The sequence below is a fragment of the Neofelis nebulosa genome, chromosome 3, assembly GCF_028018385.1.
Source record: "Neofelis nebulosa isolate mNeoNeb1 chromosome 3, mNeoNeb1.pri, whole genome shotgun sequence".
Classification (NCBI taxonomy): domain Eukaryota; kingdom Metazoa; phylum Chordata; class Mammalia; order Carnivora; family Felidae; genus Neofelis; species Neofelis nebulosa.
This window is the reverse complement of record NC_080784.1, coordinates 145,253,259-145,269,863: the sequence shown is the minus strand read 5'-3', so window position 1 is coordinate 145,269,863 and position 16,605 is coordinate 145,253,259. Positions and strand designations below refer to the sequence as shown.

The 16,605-nt window shown below is 44.5% G+C and overlaps 1 protein-coding gene across 1 annotated transcript in view; it reads right to left on the bottom strand.

Annotated features, from left to right (window-relative positions):
* SCARB2 (scavenger receptor class B member 2) overlaps positions 1-16,489 on the bottom strand; it is a 76,848-nt gene extending 60,359 nt beyond the window's left edge. The window contains exon 1 of the mRNA XM_058722232.1: positions 16,076-16,489. Coding sequence (XP_058578215.1) covers positions 16,076-16,192 — 117 coding nt within the window. The 5' untranslated portion in view covers positions 16,193-16,489. The remainder of the gene's footprint in view (positions 1-16,075) is intronic.
* Positions 16,490-16,605: the final 116 nt, after the last annotated feature.

Sequence of the window (16,605 nt, the reverse complement as noted above, 5' to 3'; positions counted from 1 at the left end):
ATCAGCCAAAGCAACATTTTTTTCTAGATATGTCTCCTCAGGCAAGGGGAACAAAAGCAAAAATAAACTATTGAGACTACACCAAGATTAAAAGCTTCTGCACAGCTAAGGAAACCGCAATAGAACAAAAAAGGCAACCTACTGAATAGGAGAAGATATTTGCAAGATATCTGATAGGAGGTTAGTATCCAAAATATATAAACAATTTACACAACTTACACAACTCATACTTGTCATGGTTTACTTGTCAACCATACCTCAATAAGGTGAGGAAAAAATGCTTGTGAACCAAATTTGGTTAAGTTTCTCTCCTTCCCAGCCTTGTTACTCTCCTTCTCAGATGGGAAAAGATCTCCCAAATGCACATCTCCTGCCTCCTACTGCACTAGTCCTTTCAAATAGTCTTTCTTTACCTAGGCTGCATTTGTTTTTTAATTTGGCAATAATTATTGTGCCAAGCTGCCTATTTTGCGTTGACACAGGCAAGAGGTGTTTTAGAAGGTTACATGGGCACAAATGGGAATGAGGGCTTGGCTAGGATGATTGTAAGGATTAAATGAGATTTCAGCAGAGAGCTTATCTCAGGCCACCTCAAAATGCTCAATGAATGGTAACTGTGATCCTGATTATTGCCATCTTGAGTGGGGATGGGAGGGTTCCACGTCTTGATTTAAAACAAAAAAGGAGGGGCACCTGGGTGGCTCAGTCAGTGAAGAGTCTGACTTGGGCTCAGGTCATGATCTCGCAGTTCGCGGGTTCGAGCCCCACATCAGGCTCTGTGCTGTCGGCATGGAACCAACTTGGGATCCTCTGTCCCCCCTCCCCCCCCCGCCCCTCCCCTGCTTGTGTGTGCACTCTCTCAGAAATAAACATTTAAAAAATGAAAAAAATGAAAAGAATAAAACAAAGTTTAACAAAAAAAGAATAAATAAAAAAAGGAATCATGTCACTCCCATTAATCTGCTGAATGTTAAAAAATGAAAGAGAAAAGAAACCACACAGGAAGTCTTTAGTCATGATCCTCTCTTCCAGTGCTATCTTTAATTTGGTTTAGGCTGAGACAACGAGGAATTAGCATAAAATCAGAAATAACCAAAATGTCAAACAGAAAAGAATGGTTTAGTAAATTATGATAATTCACAGGTTGGAGTAGAAAGCAACCATTAAAATTAGGAAGACTATACCCAAATAAGAAACACGCTCATGATCTATGCTAAACGGAAAAAGACAATGTGTGGACAAGACTAGCAGATAAAATTCAAACATGAAAATGTCAGTGCGGTAAAATACAGTTAATTTTAAAATTTCAATATTTTAATTACCGTCAAAATCTCAAAACATCCACACTAAACATCTAATCGCACACATCTCTATGGGACAGGATTACAAGACGTCTTCCATTCTCTCTGTTACGTTTTTCTGCATTGGGATTTTTTACAACGGAAATAAATTACTTCTGGAAGCAGAAAAAATAATTATTCCCTTATTTTTTTTTAAATGAAAATCTGAGAAACTCAGATTCTATAAAATGTCACTAACAGGCCCCAAGGGAAAGGAGGCGTGGATCCACAGAGAACCTACTTCATCTAGCCTCTCCCTCTGTCCTTGCAAAAACAAAGGCGAAGCTGATGTCTCATCAGCTGTGGTCAGGGCTCCCACAAAAGCTCCAAGAGCCGCCATCCCCCACACTCAGCCTCACAGTGTTTCTTTCCCTATTATTGCCAGGATGGCTGATTTAGCACACTGTATTCCTTGCTAACTTACCCTGACAAGCACCCAGTGTGTGAAGACTTTCAGAGTGAGAAAGGGCTCGTAATCTCATTTATTTATTAAAGTAAAGAAAATCACCTCAGAATTAGGAACCTCAAAAGAGCCAGCATGAATTGACACATGGGTTAACTCCCTGAGTTTATCTTCTTTGGTTTGCGTCCAGCTCTTAGGCAACCAAAAATCCAAAGACAAGAAGAAGAGTTTCCAGAAAGGAGGGCACAATCCTTTCCAGAAAAGAGGGTAAAACTGGCTGTTTTTATAACAGTCTGACTTGAACTTCTTCCTCCAAATCTCAAGTCGACTAAGGCAGTTTTGAGATAGAAATAAACATTTAGTACACGGGAGTCTTTAACTAAACAAAGCAAATACAAAGCCTAACAATGAAAGCGATCCTTGACAGCCTGCCAGACTCACGCTGATGGCAGATTCTGTTTCGACCTGGGGTTCTCCTCACCATCTGTGTCTTGCCTCCACCCCTATCGCCATCACCCCCCCTCTCCCTGGCCACTCTCAGCTGAGTCCACACTCAAGCCAGGTCTCACACCACCTTTAATTCCTTTCAAATCTTGCCCTCAAGAGTGTTGGCTTTTCCTGTACCTTTAACGTGTCTCTTTTTGTCCACTCCATTGCTAGGTGTGTGTCAAGGAATCCCTGCAAGTCCCACAGTGGACTGCATGTTGTGTGTGTGTGTCTGTATACGCACACCAAGTAGAGAAGGAGGAGGGAAATGCAAGAACAGAGGGAAGTTCACAAACACAGCTGCTCCAAAACAGTTGCGACTTTATCGTTATCGTCTTCATTTTTATCTTCTTCCCTGACATTCAGCTCGGGTACCATTACCACCATGGCCAGCTACTATTTACTGGATCTCTAGGAGTCAGGGGGCTGTGCTAGAGCTTTATGCCATCATCTCAGCCTTACGCTAACCCTGCAAGACAAGAATTCCCATTTTTCAGACAAGGAAATGGTGGCACTGGCTATCCCAAGTTCACGGAGCCAGTAAGTCAAGGCCAGGTCTGTGGGTCTCCAAAGCCCAGGGTTGTGTCACAAAGTACTTTAATTCATAGGTGATATATGCTGAAGGATTCAGGAACAAAGCATTGTGATGTCTGCAACTTACATTCAAATAATTTAAGAAAGAGTATATCAGAGAGAGATGAAGTAAATATGGCAAGATGTCAACAACTGATACGCTGAAGTGAATCAAAATATGGCATGACACATACTCACTAAAATATTATTCATTGCTTATCTGAAATTGAAATTTGACTAGGCATCCTGCATTTTACCCAGCAGCCCTACCTCAGGGAGACAGTGAAACTATGGAGAGGCCCTCACGTAGACTCTGAGACGTTTCTGGGGAGTCAGGCCTTCCCCCTGGAGGAAAGGAAACTAGGGCAGCTGTGCGAAGTCATGTAAACTCCCGGGGCTGGAACAGACAGTGAGGGACTGAGGAAGGGGGAGCTGAGCTTCTTGTGTCCAGGTAGCTTCTCCGCCGTTCATGCTGAGTCCCCCAAAAGCACCTCAACCTCCTGCTCTAGAATGGTCCAGACGGGGCTTCATTTTGACCTTACGCTTCTAGTTTCTACACCAGATCCTTAGGGCATTCAACTGTATACTCCCGGGAGCTTGCTCTGCAAAGGAAGGACTCAGAAACCAACAAGTAATAACCTTAACCTCAAGCCTGGAGAATGTTTGGCACAAGAAGTCATTAATTCTGCCCAATGCAACAAACCAGTTCCCCTGGTCATGAGGAGCCCTTTGCACAATTTAGACATAAAGCTGTGGCTTGGGAACAACTGCTCTTCCTCACTGACGATTTTGCTGGGGCTGTGACAGTTACCAGGCAAACCCTGTAATCAACTGAGTTTTCCAGTTACGCTAAACATCAATGTAAGGTCCTAAACCAGTTTTACAATGTGACTTTGGATATTGCTTATAAATTTTAGCCAAGTAGAACATGATGAATTTTTTTTTTTACACATAGTATTGTAGTACTACTACCTAAAGAAATATTGGAAGGATTATTGAGTCGTGTGGTGAATCTGTAGTCTCAACAACCAAATTAATCATTTAAACAACTTATTTTCAGCTAATTAGCCAATATGTATATATGGAGAGATTTCTTTCTTTTTTAAATGTTTTTAAGTTTATTTATTTATTTTTGAGGGGTGGGGGGCAGAGAGAGAGAGAGGAGAGAGAGAGAGAGAGAGAGAGAGAGAGAGAGAGAGAGAGAGAGAATCTAAAGCAGGCTGTATGCCATCAGCGTGGAGTGCAACACAGGGCTCAAACCTACGAACCATGAGATCATGACCTGAGCTGAAATCTAAGAGTTGGATGCATAACCGACTGACCACCCAGGTGCCCCCATATGGAGAGATTTCTACGTGACCAACAGACACAGGCCCTGTTCTCACAAAGAAATTTAGCTAAGGACACAAAATTGGCATGCATGAAGCAGTTAGTGGACAATTACGTGCAAGGCCCAGTAATTCAGCCCAAAGAAGGGCTTATGCCTGAAATTATTTGGATCATCTCTGTTGTATGGACCCATCCTAAAATCCCCACCTGGACATCCCACAGGCTGCTGAAAGTCGATGTGACCAGAAGTGGATTTATGATTTTTCTCCCCTAACCAATCCTAAATCCTACCGATCTTACCTCCTCCTCTTTGCCACTTCTACTCTTGATCCCATAGGTGGTCTGGACTGCAGCAATACTGTGGATGGTCTCTTCTCCAGGATCCTTTCAAGTCTGTTCTCCACCTCAGCCTCCAGAGAGTTCTATCAAAAGCGCCTACAGGAGCAGACACTCTCCCCACTGCTCGAAGGATAAAGTCTGAGGTCCTTGACCTGCTGCACTAAGCCCTGCCATGATCTGATGCAGCTCATCACCTGTCATCATCTGTCATTCCCTGGTAGGCATTTTTCTGCATCAGAGACACTCAACCGCCCACCATTCCCCAGGTACAAGCTGTGTTACTGTGAGTGAGAGCTGACAAGACATGATAAGGCCAAAAGACACAATACTTCCAAGCCAGCCTGATAGAGATCTTTCAGGAAGGCAACACTGGGGGCTTTTTGAACCGGCTGTCCTGGCATAAACTACTTCCAAATGATAATAAACACTGAGGGAACTGCATTAGGCTTGGATGGGAGTAAGTAATACTTTTAAGGAAACTTTCAGGACTCAAGAAGGCTCCTCGTTGTTCTTTTAGTTCAACAGAGTGCTACTTAATAATTATACACAACTTCAGGGGCGCCTGGGTGGCTCAGTCGGTTAAGCGGCCGACTTCAGCTCAGGTCATAATCTCGCGGTCCGTGAGTTCGAGCCCCGCATCGGGCTCCGTGCTGACAGCTCAGAGCCTGGAGCCTGTTTCAGATTCTGTGTCTCCCTCTCTCTGACCCTCCCCCGTTCATGCTCTGTCTCTGTCTCAAAAAATGAATAAACGTTAAAAAAAAATTAAAAAAAAAATTATACACAACTTCAGCATCCACATCACCATCTACACAGTCTAAACTCACCCAGAGAAAATGCAGGCCAACACGGGCAACCTGGCCTAACAACATGTGAATGATTCTCACTAGACTCCAGATTGATAAAACTCCCCAAATAGCAAAATACTAGTTTGCTGGTTTGCTTTGTTTTTTTTAAAATTTCTCCCTGAGGGGCGCCTAGGTGGCTCAGTTGGTGAAGCATCTTACTTCCTCAGTCGGTTAAACATCCGACTTCGGTTCAGGTCATGATCTCACGGTTTCGTGGGTTCGAGCCCCATGACAGGTTCTGTACTGACAGCTCAGAGTATGGAGCCTACTTTAGATTCTGTGTTCCCCACATCTCTCTGCCTCTCCCCCTCTCGTGCTCTGTCTCTGTCTCTCAAAACTAAATAAAAATGTTAAAAAAAAATTTATGAAAATTCCTCTGTTAAATTAAACACACCCAATCCAGACTCTCCTAGTAATGTAAGTCATTCCCATTACTTACCTTTTCTTATTCTCTGTTGAGGTAAAAGGAACAAGCCTACCATTAGCATTCTACCCTAATTCTCTGACCTTATTTTAACTCAGGAACAAACGCATTGACTTTTTTTATGTCACTGCTGATGAACTCATTTTGCTTTAATTGCAATCGTAATAATTCACCTAATGAGATCTGACAGTTGACATTCAAATGTTAGTTCATGTGGAAGCTGCTACTCTATAAATGACAGACAGGACAGCAGGGTGGGGTAGCTTTCCCGAAAAGCTCCTGCTACCAAACACCCGCTGGAGGACTCTTTAAATGCTTCCACATAATAACAAATGTGAAACCAAGGTTGAGAACTGCCAGCCCAGAGAGAGAGAAAGCAGCCACCAGATGGAAACTTAATCAAAATGACCAGGTGAGGGGCACCTGGGTGGCTCAGTCAGTTAAGCATCTGACTCTTGGTTTTGGCTCAGTTCACGATCTCGCAGCTTTGTGAGTTCGAGCCCCGCATCAGGCTCCGTGCTGGCTCTGTGGAGACTGCTTGGGATTCTCTGTCTCTCTGTCTCTCTCTCTCTCTCTGCCGCTCCCCCCACTTGTGCTCTGTCTCTAAATAAATAAATAAATACTTAAAAAAAAAAAAAGGACCAGGCATTGGAGAAATAGATGTGTATGCAGAGGGTGTGGATGAAGGAGTGACTGAGAAAGAGGATTTTAAGACGTGAATACATAAGAAGCGTGGCCCATGAAAACAATGCCAGGTTCTGTGTGTAACTTGTGGAGCCCCTCTTATTATTTTACAACCTGTTTGGTTGCAACTGTATCTCTCAAAGTCGATATAAGTGATGCGTTCATCACCTACTTCTATCTCTGCCTCCTCTCCCTTCCATTACTGTTGATTATCAGAAGTACAGTGTTAAAAGCAACTACTCTTAAAGTGGGGCTTGCAAGAGTGATCTCACCATTATAACAATGGTATTCTGCCTCTCTTTCTCTACAGAGTGTGAAACTCAGTGCTGAAGGGGCCAGGTGGGTGTGGCAAGTGAAGTGATGCGAGTTTGCACATTAGTGTGCATGGCAAACCCTAGCGATGATACTCATTTCTCCATAGAAATATGCCCGCTTTCATTTTTGCCAAACACATGACCCTCTGGGGCTCTTTCATTTTCCTTCTTTTACCTTCGTTTACCTTCCTTTCCTTCGTTTACCTTCGTTTACCTTCCTCTTTTGGTAACGAGGTTCAGATACAAACAGGTATTTTTCTCTACTCTAAGAGAGACAACAGGGCAGGCACGATGACAAAGGGCACCTTCCCTGCGCCTCGGAGTTAGGGAGCCAACAGGAATGAGAAGGGCCATGGGAGTCAGGAGGGAGGTCCCCTCTGAAGGGCAGCCCCATTCTGCTCAGACTGTGGACACAGACTAGCACGCACAGCATCCACATGTTTCAAGAGAGGCTGGAAACTTGAGTTCTTGGGTGAAGTTTCTAGATTTTAAAGGTATAGTGAGGCAATCAATGATCACTGGTCTACAGAGCATACGAAAGCGTGAAGCTGAAGAACAACACGAGCAATAATATGCAAAGGAAATCATCCCCGAAGATGTAAGTTTTCGTCTATTCGTCCTTCCACTCATCCGAGTAATATTTACTGAACGTGCATTTTGTGTGACGGTGCACTTGGTGGTAGGGACGATGGCACAAAGCTAAAACTGGCAGGGCCCCCACCTTCGAAAATCCCTGGCAGGGCTGAGGCTGGAGGGGAATTATGCAAGAATTCAGTTACGGAGATGCTGATGGTCTAGTCTAGTCTGATCAGCACACAGGGAAAGCAGGGGATTCACTGAACCTGCATCTCTGATGACCCAAACTACCATCTTTAACCATGGACTTGTGCGGAGACCAAAGGAACATGTGTATAACACACTAGACAAAATCCTGGTGGTTTGAAGACATTAATAGCATAGTTTCCAAACTTCTTACAGAAACAACAGGGATAAGAAGTTATTTTTTAAAGTTATTCTAAAAATTGTCATAATTAATTAAATGCAAACTAGATCAGCAGCTCTCAGAGTGTGGCCTGAGGGCCCCTGGGGGTCCCCAAGACCCTCTGAGGGGGTCCACAAGGTTAAAAACTATTTTCCTAATAATCTTAAGACATTAGTTGCCCTTTTCATGCTCATCCCCTCATGAGCGTAGAGTGCAGTTTTCTAGAGGTCACCAGACATGTAATGATGTCATTGCTCTCTGACAGCTAATACGTGTTTGTGTATTCTTGTGCTTTAAAAATTTACCCGTTTTAATTTCTAATATTGTAAATATTGATAGATATAACTCACACAAATGTAAGCTCTTTAGGGTCTTCAGTTTAAGAATGTAAAGGGGCCTGAGCCCAAAAAATTTGAATTAGATTATAAATTCTGTAAGTGTAGGGATTGTGTCTACTTTATTACTGTATCCACAGCTCCCAGCACATTGCCTCGCAAATGGTCCACACTCGGTAAATATTTGCTAAATAAATGAATGACTGCCAAAGTATATATGTAAATATTTTTAGATATAGACTGCAAAAACCAAAAGTAGCCTTATTTTCCTCAGTTGCTTTTGACTAGTTACCAGTTTTGATGAAAAATGGTCCCCTCATTTAGTATACCATGTATATATAGTATATACATATCTTGAAGATACAGGCCATAAATGCCTAGTCACTTGGCCAACATCCTATGTTTTCATTAATGCTCTTACAATCCCACCTGCTGATTCTTCCCCAGGAAACAAGCAAATGTCTGGCAGAACAGATGGCCCCTTTGCTGTGGCCTGACAGAATGAAATCTTGCACTTTATTAAGCAAGAAAGCAAAAACGGTTCTCACAAACAACAACCTTCCCCTCCCCCCATCTTTCCTTCAATGTAAACTTGAAGAATAATAGTAATCACTAGTAGTAATATCCTCAACTAGAATTATCATCTCTCTTATATGTCAACTTCACTAGATGAAATTAAAAATAAATAGAGTAGGAACAGAAGCATCTCATTTTTGTAAAGTATATCTGTTAGTATGTGTGCACAAATAAAAACATGGAATAATTAACAATATGTTAACAGTAGTTATCTTTGTTTTATTAATTTTTGTTGCATCTGACTTTTTATAATGGCATGTATTTCCTATCAGAAAAATAAACAAAAATAAAGAATAAAATACAAAGGTTAAAAAAAAAAAAGGAAATGCCATCTGGAGGAGTGAAGATGTGGGCTGCCATAACCACCATCCAAACCAGTCACGGGCTTGATGGTTAGCTTTTTATTTTTTAGTTTTTTTAATGTTTATTTATTTTTGAGAGAGAGGGTGAGTGAGAGAGAGACAGAGTATGAGCAGGGAGGGATGAGAGAGAGGGTGACAGAGAATCTGAAGCAGGCTCCAGGCTCTGAGCTGTCAGCACAGAGACTAACGTGGGGCTTGAACCCACGAACTGTGAGATCATGACCTGAGCTGAAGTCAGAGGCTTAACTGACTGAGCCACCCAGATGCTCCTTCATAGTCTGCTTTTCAACTTGGGTGCCAGGCCTAAGGAGTCTGATTCAGCAGGGCTGGTAGCATCTGTACTTTTTATTTTGACTTTCTTTATTTAAATGTTTATTTATCTATCTTGAGAGAGAAAGAGAGCACGTGTGCAGGCAAATGAACAGTGGAGGGGCAGAGAGAGAGGGAGAGAGAGAATCCCAAGCAGGTTCCTCGCTGTCAGCACAAAGCCCACACAGGGTTCGATCTCAGTTACTTGTGAGATCATGACCTGAGCCAAAATCAAGTCAGACGCTTAACTAACTGAGCCACCCACATGCCCTGCATCTGTATTTTTTAAACTCCATAAGTGATTTTGATGTCATTCCTAGAGTCTAGGGACCACACTGACAACAACTGGTTTACTCCATTGTCTTAGCCAATAATAATGAATGCATTCGTGGTCACCATGAATTAGTAAGATGTTGAAAGAAACATAATATGATTTTGATATCACAAGATCATGTTTCTGAAAGCCAAGGAGGGGTTGGATAATTCTGCTTAAGAGTTAAAGAATCTTGCAAGGATACTACTGCCTCTGTTTAAGGATCTATGATTTCTGCTCATGCTGAGCCAATCACATTACTCTGTCACAAATCTGGAAGGGAGAAACCAAGAGATAAACCATGTCCATGGGAGGCCAGCAGCTGGAGTGTCACATGGGGTTGGGGCTGAGGAAGCACTGGATGAGTAAACAGCCCGGGCCCAACAAGTAAACAGAGGAAACTATTCGGTAGGGCAACCAGAGGAACAGTGGGGGGACACAGAGTGTGCCCGGGTCCTGCTAACTTTCCAGTTTCTACTGTACCCTTAGGAGGCCTTACTGTCCTGTGGTTCTCACCCTTAGACTTCCAGGAGCTTCCTCTTCCAGCTTTACAAAAAAAAAAAAAAAAATTACCATTCTGCAGCCAGCTTGAGTTGGCCTTAGCTTCTTGCTCCTCTTTATTGCTAAGAATGGAGGAGAATGTGGCATGTGAGGATAGAACTTATTATCCAAACGAAGGATCTTTTATTTTTTTTTAATGTTTATTTATTTTTGAGAGAGAGAGACAGACAGAGAGAGACACAGAAAGAGAACATTAGTGGAGGAGGGGCACAAAGGGAGAGAGAGAATCCCAAGCCGACTCCACACTGCCAGTGCAGAGCCTGATGTGGGGCTCGAACTCACAAACCATGAGATCATAACCTGAGTCAAAATCAAAAGTTGGACACTTAACTGACTGAGCCACCCAGGTATCCCAAACCAAGGATCTTTTAAACTGTAATTTTTTTAAATGTTTATTTTTGAGAGACAGAATGTGAGCAGAGGAGGGGCAGAGAGAGAGGAAGACAGAGAATCTGAAGCAGGCTCCAGGCTCCACACTGTCAGCACAGAGCCAGATGCAGGGCTCGAACCCACGAACCCTGAGATTATGACCTGAGCCAAAGTCAGATGCTTAACTGACTGAGCCACCCAGGTGCTCCAAACCAAGGATTTTTTAAAAGAAAAGAGGGTGCCAGTAATTATGCCAGGACAACAGGTATAAATAAATCAGGACTGTTGCAGGCAACAGAGTATATGCTCATCCTTGGGGTGGGAAAAATGATTTAGGAGACCCAGCTTGCATGCCTAACCCTACCCCTTCCCCTCCATCCAACCTCTGATAAGTCAGTTATTTACATTTCTAGTGGCACATAAATATAAAGGCAGTTTGATACCCACCATCATATTTAAAAACTGACAGGCTTGGGGCCGCCCAAGTGGCTCAGTCAGTTGAGCGTCTGACTCTTGATATTGGCTCAGGTCGTGATTTCCTGGTTCGTCAGTTCGAGCCATCATCGGGCTCTGCACTGGACGTGAGATGCCTGCTTGGGGTTCTCTCTCTCCCCCCTTTCTCTGCCCCTCCCCTGCTCACGCTCTCTCTCTCTCCCTCTCTTTTTCTCTGTCCTTCTCTTTCTGTCCCTTCCCTGCTTTCTCCCACGCACTTGCTTGCTCTCCCCCTCTTGCTAAATAAATTTTTTAAAAAACTGGCACAGGCTCAGGTTCCTTGACTGTAAAATAACAGATTAAGTGGTGCTTAAGGTTTTTTCTTATTCTAAGGTCCTAAGTCGTCATAACCCTGAAAACAGGCAATTCAGGAGATGCAAGAAAGATCCTTTTAAGATTGGATACAGTTGATTGTCTTTACATACACATACGTGAAGATGTTTAACTAATTCAACTGTAAAAAAGAAGACCCCCACATATCCACCTTTAATGTTATTTGGTTAATTTAGCGGTGATCGTATCTCACTTTTTGAGGCATCAGCAGAACGGCTCCCCAAGTTACATGGCTCCTAAAAGAGGCTAGCTGATGTCGCTTGCCCAGAGCCTCAGGTCCCAGCCAAGGATAAGTATATTTGTCCTGTTCATCTCATCCCTGACACCAAATGCTTTCACCCTTCCTTGGCCTGGGCACAGGAAGGAAAACCTGTGAGCCGTCTCTTTTCTTCTCACTGGCTCCCTTGCCAGCCCATTTCTTCTTCACCAGCCCTGACTCTGGCTGGCACTGCAGCCCCATTTCTGGGAGCCGTTCAAACTGTCCATGCATCTAAGGACAAGCTTAATATTCTGAGCTGCAATGTTGCTCTTAAACAAAGCTCACACGCCTGAGGCACAGAATCTCAGAAGTCTGGAGCTAGAAGGAACCTTCTCTCGACATAAGCTTCAGTTCACAGATGAGAAAACGATAGCTGAAAACAGTAACAAATGTTACCATCTGGGCCCTCCACAAGGTGCTTTTTTCCAGCAATCCTTTTACTTCACTCCTGGCGACAACTCTAAGGCAGGTGTTATTTCAAAATGAGAAACCCGAGGTTTTTTGAGGGGTTCAATATTCGCTACTGGGCTTGCTCAACTTCACCCAAGTATTTCATAATGACAGAAACAAAGAATGTTAACCAAGTTCTGCTGATTCCTAGAACACTGCTCTTTCAACTACAATGATCAAATGTGAGGCAACAGGCATTTGTTGTGTACCTACCAGTGTGTGCTGAGTGCCAGGACAATTAGGGGGGTCATCAAAGGAGACAGAACGTAAAAATCTGTCCTCCCGGGTTCCAAGGAGGAAAAAGAGGTTAAATGGTTTCTGCAAAGCTCTGTCTTCAGGAAGTCAATACGCTTGAGAGAGAAGGCCTGGTTAGTGCTCAGAATATCCTCTAAGAAGTGGGTGTGAGCAGACAACGAGGGAGACATTACTGTGCCTGTTTTGCAATTGAGAAAACTGAAGCAGAAAGAATTACAGGGCTTGCTCAATACAAGGCGGTAACCAGTGAGGCCAAGAATAGAGCCAGGGGCACCTGGGTGGTTCAGTCAGTTTAGCATCCAACTCTTGATTTTGGCCCAGGTCATGAATTCAGGTGTCATGGGATTGAGTCCTACGTCAGGCTCCATGAGCATGGAGCCTGGTTAAGATTCTCTCTCTCTCTCTCTCTCTCTCTCTCTCTCCCTTTGCTCCTCTCCCCCGGATCATTCTCTCTCTCTCTCTCTCACTCTCTCTCAAAAAAAACAAAAACAAAACAAAAACAAAAACAAAAACAAAAAATAAACAAAGAATGGAATCAAATCGTCTTGGTTCCTTCCACTCCATTCACCGGCCAAAATTTAAATCTCCCTTTAATCTTAAAATCTCCCTGCAAATTATTCTAATAGGGATTATGTTACTTTGCTTCTCACAATTAGCCAAACCTATTCATTTGAATTTCTCCCCTTTCCTGTCTTCTTTTTTGATATAGACCAGTCAGGGCATGGAAAATCTTCAGATGAAAAAACAAAAACAAAAACAAAAACAAACTGGGAGTATCAGACTAGATTACATTATAAGCATATTAAGGTCAAGTTAACTATATTAAGGTCAAGGATCGTTCCATAATGATACCAATGGAAAGAATGACAGCAGCCGTAACTGATCACCTATCCTCTGCCTGATACTGTCCTGGGTGCTTTACACAGATTACCTCCCTCAGTCTCACAACAGCACACACAGAGGCAGGGTTTGTGGGAAGCTTATACAGTGTGAGGAGACCCTTCCTAAGAAAAAAGAAAATTTTGGATACAGAATTAGGTGGAGGCTATTGGAAGGGCCTGTGCATGTGAGGGCCTCAAGCATAAGCTTTGTGTGCTTCATGGTAAATGCACCACTGTGTCTAAGATAGCTAACATCCTTACTTTCCCAAGAAATGAAATTGAGGCTCATGGTACTTCAGTAACTTGCCCAGAATCAAAAAGCTTGCAAATGGTAAGGTCAGGATTTGAATACAGGATGTCTGACTTCAAATCTCATATATTTTTCCTTTGCGCATGTGGCTTCTAACAAAAATAAAACTGACTTGCAAAGCACTAAAGATATCCCATGAAAATTACCCATTTTCCCTAATAATTCCTACAACCTCTCTATTTTTGTGAGTTGTTTTTATCCTCATTTACAGATGGGGAAACCCAGAATCAGGAAACCTAGCCCAAGGTCATGCAGCTAGAGCATGGTGGACCAGGACTGATGTCCAGGGGTGTAGACTGCAGAGTCCTTACTCTGTCCCACTATCCCAGGCCACCACACTGCAGGTGACCGGGGAGAACAGAATGGTAATGATGGTCATGCATGCCCTCTGGCCGACTTGGCAACATTCCTGTCCACTGGAACTAGCCTTGTCATTTAACTGTATATGCCACCTTGCATGGTGTTCTTTAACGGGGTTGGGCAATTCTGAAAATCCACTTCCCCTGTACTATGATTTATTAGTCTGATCAGAGTCCATTCCTCACAGAGAAAACCAGATAAAAAAGCCAATCACCAAGAATCAGTGCAAACTCAAGGCCCAGGCAAACTGCTGTACAGCCACCTCCCTACCTGTCCATGAAATGGAGACCCACAGAGCATCTGAGGGCTGGTAACATCTGAGGCACCAGGGAGACAGCTCCTCTCATAGGGCTCTTCTGAAACAGCCTTTTAAAGCCACACAAGAAGATTCACATAGGGACTGTAATTGCATTGCTTAACTCTGGTCATCCAGGGAAGGGTTTATATCCCTAAACAATCTTGCCATGGATTTGCAGGTGGCCAAGAGCAGAAAAGATGCTGTTTAGTTTTCTTCCTTCATGGGTACTCAGGGAAAACAGTGGTCTTTGAGAAGCTCAGACAGTGGGTTTCATCTTCCCTTACTAATGTGAACTTAGGGGCGCCTGAGTGGCTCGTCGGTTGTTAAGTGTCTCAATTTCAGCTCAGGTCATGATCTCATGGTTCATGGGATCAAGCCCCATGTGGGGCTCTGCACTGAGAGCAAAGACTCTACTTGGGATTCTCTCTCTTCCTCTCTCTCTGCCCCTCCCTCTCTCTCTCTCTCTTAAATAAAGTTTATTAAGTAAACTTTAATAAAAAATGTGAACTTAATGTTTCCTTAACATAAACTTTAAAATTAAATTATGCTTTACCATGACTTTTTTTTTTTTTTAATTTACCTTTAACTGCCAGATTTCAAGTAACTGATGGCTTTTCATGACCTCTATTAAAGGAACATGTCTGGGGGCACCTGGGTGGCTCGGTCAGTTAAGTGTCCGACTTCGGCTTAGGTCACGATCTCACGGTCCGTGAGTTCAAGCCCCACATCGGGCTCTGTGCTGACAGCTCAGAGCCTGGAGCCTGTTTCGGATTCTGTGTCTCCCTCTCTCTCTCTGCCCCTCCTCCCCTGTTCATGCTCTGTCTCAAAAATAAATAAACATTAAAAAAAATAAAAAAAATAAAGGAACATGTCTGTTGCCACCTGGATAACACAACTTGAGTGGGAGTTCAGTGATCAAACTGTTTTTTTTTTTTTTTTTAATCCATCCAGCAGCAAGTGAAAACCAGTGGCAGAAGTTAAACTTGTGGTTATCGGTGCTAACAAGAAAGGCTGCTCCAATTATTATTTTTTTTTTTTAAGGAAAAAGTGATCCCAGTAACTCTCTCTTGTTCCTCTTTCCACACAGATTGGTGGGTGTGTGTGAAAGGGCAGAAGGAATGAGCACTGGTAAAGTCAAATGACCCACACGTCTTCTGAAATGATCAGCTCTCCAGGCCACTCATCTAGGCTAAAAGACAGGTTCAGATTCTTTCGAGAACCTCAATGCATCCTTGCCTGAAGTTTATGGTAATTTAAGAAGAACAAGAATCCAAAGTGAGACAAAGCAACACAGAGGATGGGTACAAGATACCACATGCTTAGTTGGAAGGTACCTTGCGGAGACTCCAATGGTCTGAAATGCTACTCAGTCCAGAGGCCTGCCCTCTCTGCTGACTGCCCTGCCCAGTCCAGGAAGGCAAGAACACAATAGACCGCACACCCGCTTCTCATTCACAGCCCTACACCACTTCAAAGGCCACAGCAAGCAGCCAAGAAACCTGCCTGGGCTGTGGTGTTTTTCATTTAGTTTTGTTTTTTTCATGAAGTGGGTGGGAAATATGTTTGGGCCGAGCTGAGACTGGGGCGTAGAGAGGGCGTGGAGGGGTATGCAAATGATAGAACGTAAGTGAAAGCTTAAAAAAAAAAAGTCTAGACCCATAATTTTATCCTATTATTCCTCCCCATCCTTCTTGAACCCTTACCTACCAACCTCGAGAAGACAAATACGAAAGGAGGGCTCTGGTCGGGAGGGTCTGCCGGGGTGCAGATGTTCTTTGCAGGAGGTACAGCAGTCCGAGGGTGGGCTGGAAGTGTCCCCCGCCCAACACGGGAGCGCGCGCGCGTACACACACACACACACACACACACACACACACACCTCGCCAGCCTCACCTTCTCGATGGTCTGGTCCACGGCCTTCTGGAAAACCCGAGCCACCAGCAGTGTGACGCTGGTCACCAGCAGGAGCAGGGACAGCGTCCCGACCGTGTAGAAGCAGCACCTGCCCATTTTGCGCGCCGCTCCCGGGCCGGGCCTCGCGGGCCGGCGACTCGACAGAAAGGAGGGAGGGGCCGCCGCTGCAGCGGCCTCAACACCCGCGACCCCGAGGTGCCCGCGGTCCCGGCTCTGCGCGCGGCTCCCGGCTCCGCGGCTGGGCTCCGGCTCCCGCGCGCCTGCCTGGCGGCCCGGGGAGGGGACGACCCGCTTCGGTTTCGGTTTCCCTCGCTCGGGCAGTCGGGCGCCGGCCCCGCTTAGGAGCGAGAGAGGGAGCGCGCAGGGCGGTGACGCTCGCCGGCCCGGTTTGCCGCAGCCCCGGGAGGCGACGGCCAGCAGCTGCGCGGGGAAACGGGCGGGGCGGAGGCTGAGCCCGCAGTCATGTGCCCCGCGGCGGCCGCCGCGATTCGGCCCGAGCGAGCCGCGCG